This window comes from Caloenas nicobarica, chromosome 37, assembly GCF_036013445.1.
Source record: "Caloenas nicobarica isolate bCalNic1 chromosome 37, bCalNic1.hap1, whole genome shotgun sequence".
Lineage (NCBI taxonomy): Eukaryota > Metazoa > Chordata > Aves > Columbiformes > Columbidae > Caloenas > Caloenas nicobarica.
In genome coordinates this window covers 1,192,980-1,200,370 of record NC_088281.1, presented here as the reverse complement: position 1 = coordinate 1,200,370, position 7,391 = coordinate 1,192,980, and the positions used below count along the sequence as shown (strand labels likewise).

The 7,391-nt window shown below is 52.8% G+C and overlaps 1 protein-coding gene across 1 annotated transcript; it reads left to right on the top strand.

Annotated features, from left to right (window-relative positions):
- Window positions 1-1,817: 1,817 nt before the first annotated feature.
- LOC136001054 (olfactory receptor 14J1-like) lies at window positions 1,818-4,400 on the top strand (the record flags this gene model as incomplete). Its single annotated transcript, XM_065655101.1, has 2 exons — window positions 1,818-2,279; window positions 4,278-4,400. Coding segments are annotated over 2 exons (585 nt in total), but the record flags the coding sequence as incomplete, so codon positions are not given.
- Window positions 4,401-7,391: the final 2,991 nt, after the last annotated feature.

Below are 7,391 nucleotides of genomic sequence, written 5' to 3'. Positions count from 1 at the left end.
ACACAGTAAGTCTCTGGGTGCAGGGTGGTGCAGATGAGGATCCTGCAATTATCTCGCAGAGCTGGCACGTCCCATGGCTGGTGTGGAGGAGAAGGATCTGCTCCTCAGCAGGGATTCCCTGGACGGACAGGGCACGACAGCTGCCTTCTCCCAGCTGCAGGGTGTGAAGCTGGGTGAGCACCCAGGGATGCCCAGGGCTGTCCTGCAGAGCAGGGTCCCTGCGCCCCAGGGCTGTGCTGGGGCAGGGACTCTGCCGCCTGCCAGGGTCAGCGCTCAGCCTGCCTGGGAAGATCCCAACAACATTGAGGGGAGAAGCTGTGGGTGGAAGGAGCGACCCTCAGCAGGGCAGGGTCCTTCTGCTGTTGAGAGGGAACTGCGTGGATCAGGGCAGCTCACAGCTCCAGCTCACCCCCAGGACATTTGCAGATGTTCCTTCTGAAGGACACTGAGGAAGCATTTATCTGATAGGGATGATTTTAAATTTTGAGTTTTTTCCACTCTTGGTTGTCTGAGTGGGCAGTGGGACATGGGAATTTATTTCTCTGCCCTGGAGAAGGTGCTAAGACCCCAGTTCTCGTTAGGACTTGTCAGAGCTTCTCCTGAGCCCCTGCGCACACAGAGCTGCCCCTGGGCAGTGCCCGGTGCCAGGAGGTGTGAGCAGGACAGAGCTGAGCATGGGGGACGGGCTCTGGGACACTGACAGGGAGCAGATTCAGGGGCAGAGAAACAGCTCCCAGCAGGGACAGCTCCAGGCAGCAGAGACATGGGCAGGGGTTGGGAGCTGCAACCAGAAATGCTGGGGAGGGGATTCGGGAACCCCCCTGCCATCCCCTGCAGTGCAGACACATTTCCCAGTGCAACCCCCTGGTCTCCTCTCATCCCCAGCAGAGCCTCTGCCCCAAAGCCATGGGGTCCAGGTCACGAGTCTCCACCTCAGCAGCTGGACCTCCAGGTGAAGGGTTTCTGGAACGTGGTACACAAAAAAGGTGCTAAAAGTACTTGCTCTACAATGTCATCATGTGAGTGGCAGCAGCACAGCCAGGTAAGAAGGTTTCACATCATGCCCGTCTGCCTTTCTGTCCTTGCTTTATTTTTCAGGAGCACTGCAGTGTTCTTCCCTGTTTCTCCACCTGTCCCTGGTGCTCTGACTCTCTGGACTTGGGGTGGGAATGTGGGTCCATTTCAGTTCTGACACCAACCCAGGGGGTCTTGCCCCAGAGGTGCATTCATGGAAATTAGGTGCCCAAGCTGCATTTTAAGCTGTGATGACCCGTGTTTGTCATTTGGTGGAAAAGGAGAATTACCTGACACATGCCTCCATAAGGGATGAGGTTTTCCATGAGAAATGGCATGGTTATTTTTCTCAGAGAAGTCTCCTCTAACTTGTCACTATATTTTCCTCCTATGACAGGTCCTCATGTTCACAGGCGGAGCAAATGTCCAACAGCAGCTCCATCACCCAGTTCCTCCTCCTGGCGTTCACAGACACACGGGAGCTGCAGCTCTTGCACTTCTGGCTCTTCCTGGGCATCTACCTGGCTGCCCTCCTGGGCAACGGCCTCATCATCACCACCATAGCCTGTGACCAGCACCTCCACACCCCCATGTACTTCTTCCTGCTCAACCTTGCCCTCCTCGACCTGGGCTGCATCTCCACCATTGTCCCCAAATCCATGGCCAATTCCCTCTGGGACACCAGGGCCATCTCCTATCAAGGATGCACTGCTCAAGTCTTAACATTTGCCTTTTTGGTTGGTGCAGAGTATTCACTTCTCACTGTCATGTCGTACGACCGCTACGTTGCCATCTGCAAACCCCTGCACTACGGGACCCTCCTGGGCAGCAGAGCTTGTGTCCGCATGGCAGCAGCTGCCTGGGCCAGTGGGTTTCTCAGTGCTCTGCTGCACACGGCCAATACATTTTCACTGCCACTGTGCAAGGGCAATGCCCTGGACCAGTTCTTCTGCGAAATCCCCCAGATCCTCAAGCTCTCCTGCTCAGATGCCTCCCTCAGGGAAGTTTGGCTTTCTGTGTTTACTCTCTTAGTAATATTTGGGTGTTTTGTATTCATTGTGCTGTCCTATGTGCAGATCTTCAGGGCCGTGCTGAGGATCCCCTCTGAGCAGGGACGGCACAAAGCCTTTTCCACGTGCCTCCCTCACCTGGCCGTGGTCTCCCTGTTTGTCGTCACTGCCATGTTTGCCTATCTGAAACCCCCCTCCATCTCTTCCCCATCCCTGGACCTGGTGGTGTCTGTTCTGTACTCGGTGGTTCCTCCAGCAGTGAACCCCCTCATCTACAGCATGAGGAACCAGGAGCTCAAGGATGCCCTGTGGAAACTGATGACTGGATTTCTTCCGAAGCTATAAACTGTCTCTGTCTTCTTCTACAAACAAGTTATAGTCTAACTCATTGCAGGTTCATCCTGTGTGCAGTATTTTTTGTCTCTAGTTGTGTTTTTCTCTTATGATAATACTGTAATTCCATTTTTAGTTCACTGCCTGCTTTTCTTTTCTCACTGAGTGTCTGTGTCCATGAGGAATCATGCTCCCTGTGTTTAAGCAAAATAAAGGGCTCTCCGGCAAACTGTTTTCTGCTGACATCCGAACTCCAAGACCTTTTTCAAGCTGCAGGGACAGTTCCTGTGTGTATGGGTGGAAGGGGAAAGAGCTCTCGCTTGGCAGCACTGCCAGGGAGCACCAGCGCTTGGCCTTCCAGAGCTGTTCTCGTTCCACTCCCACACTCTCCTTCTCATCCCTTGTGTTGGTGCAAGGCCTGAGTGCTCTGGCAGCCTGGTCACCATCCTGCTGTGTGTCAGTCCTGTGAGCGCAGGCAGGGACAGGCAATGGGCACTTGTGTGACAGAGCTGGCCTCTGTAACAGTACTTCTATAAAGAAGAGTGATCTCCTCAGGGCAGTGCCGGAAGGCTTAGGTCTTCTTACAAACCTTCTCTCAAAAACTTGCCCACAAAAGTGGCCACAGATGCAAACACCAGTGTACAGCACACACAGTGTGTGTGTGCAGGGCTGGGCACTCAGCAGTGTCCTCTCACAGCCAGGCCTCCTGCCAGAGACCTGCAGGACCAGCAGAGCAGGGGCTGGGCTGTGCCCCTGTGCACTGGACACCCCGCGGAAGCTGCCCCAGGGCATCGTCATGGACTGGCCCCTCACAACCTCCCTTTCCAGCCCTGGCCTCCCTCCCCAGCTCACAGAGGTTGTTCTTCCCTCCATGGAATTACACTGAATGAGTAGGTCAGCAGTCCAAGTTTGTATTGTACAGATGAGATGTGAGCACGCACATCGTGTACGTGAGGTGACATGAACGCGAGTGAGCACAAACACCATCAACTATTCCTTGGGGTTCCCTGAAGGCCTGTGGCACAGACAAGGTCTTGAGGTCACTTCATATTGGGAGGAACATCCCGTGGGAAACCACCTGAATGCAGCACTGGGATGTGCTTCCTTGGACTGAGGTCCCCGTGTCCATTCCTCATGACGTGGGACATCTCAGATGAGTGCAGAGCAGGGTGACACACCACAGGGCTGAGGTGCCTCCTGTCCTTTGGGAGTGGCAACAGGAGGCCTGAGAGACACTGTGACTCCCGCCTCTGTGTGTAAAATGGAGAGACTCTGTCTCTGAAGATCCCTGGGTGCAGAAGGAGCCCATGAGGCCAGCTCAGATGTCAATGCTTGACGGAACCCTGGTATTTCTGTGTGTGACTCCAGGAACAAACCCCAGTGGCCCAGTGAGATTGATCTCAGCTGCCTTGGACAGGCTCATTGCAAGTGCTCCAGTCTGCTATGTCGCCCTTGCCCGCGATTCTGGATTGTGCTCTCGAAAGTGACATAGACACCAGAATGGTTCTGGGGTCCTTAGGAAACGCAGACCTCAGAGCCATCTTCAAGAAGAGCTGGACTAAGAACTGGGAGAATAACAGGCTGGCCACCCTACCTCCCTCCCTGAGAAGGGGATGGGACATGTCCTCCTGCAGCCATTTCCAGGAACGTGAAGGACAAGGAAGGGATTGCTGAACCCCAATGGAGAGGGGCAAGAAAGGCATGTTGTGTACAGGGCGTTTGCAAGGCCTCAGACATGGTGTGCTTCTGGGCAGAGTGGTGCTGATGGGGCTCAAGAAGTGGATGCTGGGTGGGAAGTTGGCTGAACCATCAAGCCCAAATATCATCAGTGGTACAAAGTCCTCCGTGCAGCCAGTTACCAGTGTCATCTCTCAGTGACCAGCACTTGGGCCAACGCTGTTGAACATCTTTATTCTCCAGTTCTATGATGTAACAGAGTGTACTTTCAGCTCCTTTGTGGATGATGCAAACTTGGGTGGGCGCCGTGAGCAATCTCCCCTGGTTCACCCTGCCCTGAGCAGGAGAGTGAGACAAGATGAGTGAGACAAGATGAGCAAGACAAGGGCTCTCTTCAAACCTGAGTTATTCTGTGATTTGAAATAATAATTGCTTTGGAGAGGTTTCTGGAGAGACAATAGGTAGAGGAATCGTAAAAAAAAATAAAAAGGCAGAAGAGGAGATATAGAAGGTGTTAACATAAATACAGCAGTTCCAGTGAGGAGTGCTTTTCACTTCACATTGTTACTAAAAAAGATATTTGACAAATTTGAACAAGGAGAGGAAGCGAGATGGGTGTCTGCAGCCTGCAGGGGAAGAGGGGCAGGTGTAGGACCGTGTAGAACAGCCTGTGATGGGGATGGCAAAGGGCACTGGTGAGACTGGAAGGGACCAACAGAACCCAGGTCTCTGTCCCCTTGGCCATGGCAGTTGTCTCTGCCACTGAGGCCCAGGAGAAGACATGTTGTCCTCATGGCACTGGGGCCTTGTTGCCTCCTTGCAGCCCCATGGGGAAGCTGGAAGGTGTTGTACCAGTGTTGTCCTTCCCTCGGCCTTGCACACCCACATCCCACAGTCCCAGGAAGAGCCCTGAGCCGTGTGTGAGGGACAGGATCCCCCTTCCCATTGCCTGGAGGTCATGGCTTCTCCTTTCTGCTTCAGAGAGCAAACCAAGGGGTTTCTCAGCATCAGAGCTGAGGAAAACACTAAAAGGAGACCTCATGGTGGCTACAGCTTCCTCACAAGGGGAGAAGGAAGGGTAGGTACTGAGCTCTTCTCTGTGGTGACCAGTGACAGAACCCAAGGGAATGTAAGAAAGATGTGCCAGGGGAGGGTCAGTTGGACATGCAGAAAAGGTTTTTCACCCAGAGGTGCTGGACACTGAACAGGCTCCCCAGGGAGGTGTCACGGCCCCAAGCCTGACAGTGTTCAAGAAGAGACTGGACAAAGCCCTCAGACACACGGTGTGAACTGTGTGGTTGTCCTGTGCAGAGACAGGAATTGGACTCCATGATTCTGGTGGGTCACTTCCAACTCAGGATATTCTATGATTCCATGTTTTCATTGTACAGATGAGTTGTAAGCATACACATCATGTGCCTGTCCACTGTGTGCATGTGGTAAGATGAACCCAAGGGAGCACAAATGCTATCAGCTCTTCCTTCAGGTGCCATAAAGGTCAGTGGGACAGAGATGGTGTTCAGGGGTCTCTTCCAACCCGCCTTATTGTAGGATTCCATGAATCTTTTCCTTGGAGAGCTCTTTCATGTCAAATAGACAGAGGAAGAAGAAAGAAAAAGAGGCAGAAGCAGAGACATAAAATGCCCCAGTGTAAATACAGCAGCTCCTCTGAGGAACGTTTCTCCACTCAAACCCTTGATAGGAAATCTATTAGATACATTTGATGAAACCAGCTTAGTTTTACCTGCTCACACACTGGAGCACAAGGAGGGCGATGGCTGGGTACGATGTCATGTGCTCAGCTGTGTCTCAGGAACTCATAGTCCAGTAGGAAGCCAATGGCTGTGGAGGGGACTGTGAGTCACTTGTGCCCCTGCAGGGGACAGGCCAACAGCAGGAACAGGGCTGGGAAAGGACTGGGAGGTCACACATACGAGACGAGCAGTCGGGCCCAATCAGCATGGCTTTATGAAAGGCAGGTCCTGCTTGACCAACCTGATCTCCTTCTGTGACAAGGTGACCGGCTTAGCAGATGAGGGAAAGTCTGTCGTGGGGGAGTGAATCCACCACACAGCCTGTGGATGTTGTGCACTCAGACTTCAGTAAAGCCTTTGACACCGTATCCCACAGCATCTCCTGGAGAAGCTGCAGCTCATGGCCTGGATGGGTGTATCTGTGATGGATAAAGAATTGGCTGGAGGGCTGGGCCCAAAGAGTTGTGGTGAACGGAGCCAACCCCAGTTGGCGGTCGGTCACTAGTGGTGTTCCCAGGGCTCAGTATTGGGGCCAGTTCTGTTTAATCTCTTTGTCAATGATCTGGATGAGGGGATCGAGTGCACCCTTAGTAAGTTTGCAGATGACACGAAATTGGGTGGGAGTGTTGATCTGCTGGAGGGTGGGAAGGCCATACAGAGGGATCTTGCCTGACTGAGGTCAATTGTATGAGGTTCAACAAGGCCAAGTGCCGGGTCCTGCACTTGGGTCGTAACAATCCCCTGCAACAATACAGGCTTGGGGAAGAGTGGCTGGAAAGCTGCCTGGGGGAAAAAGACCTGGAGGTGTCGATTGACAGGTGCTGAACATGAGCCAGCGTGTGCCCAGGTGGCCAAAAGGCCAATGGCCTCCTAGTGTGCATCAAGAATAGTGTAGTGGGCAGAACCGGGGCAGCGATCATCCCCTTCTACTTGGTACTGGTGAGGACACAACTCGAATCCTCAGTTCGGTTTTGGGTTCCTCACTGTAGGAAAGACCTTGAGGTGCTGGAGTGAGTGCAGAGGAGGGGACAAGGCTGTTGAGGGTCTGGAGCACAAGTCTTCTGAGGAGCAGCTGAGGGACCCCGGGGTGTTTAGCCTGGAGAAAAGGAGACGGAGGGGAGACCTTTTTGCTCTCTACAACTACCTGAAAGGAGGTTGCAGCATGGAGGGTGTTGGTCTTCTCCTGGGTAGCAAGTGATAGGATGAGAGGAAATGGCCTCAGCTTGTGCCAGAGAAGGTTCAGAATTGATATTGGGAAACATTTCTTCATGGAAAAGGTTGTGAAGCAGTGGAACAGGCTGTCCGGGGAACTGGTTGAGTCACCATTGCTGGAGGTGTCTAAAAGATGTATAGATGCGGTTCTTAGGGTTTAGTGCAAGAGTTGGGTTATGGTTGGACTCGATGATCTCAATGGACTCTTCCACCTGAAATGATTCTATGATCCTTTCTGGAATATTAATAGCTGATAGTTCAGCTCATGACTTGTTTCTGGGATGTGTGCTTTTAAGCTCACAACTTCCAGTGTCTCTGACAGGGCAGCGGAAGGCACCTAACTGGAACCCTAACTGTGAGATTCCCTCTGCTGAAGGACCTTTTTGGGTTT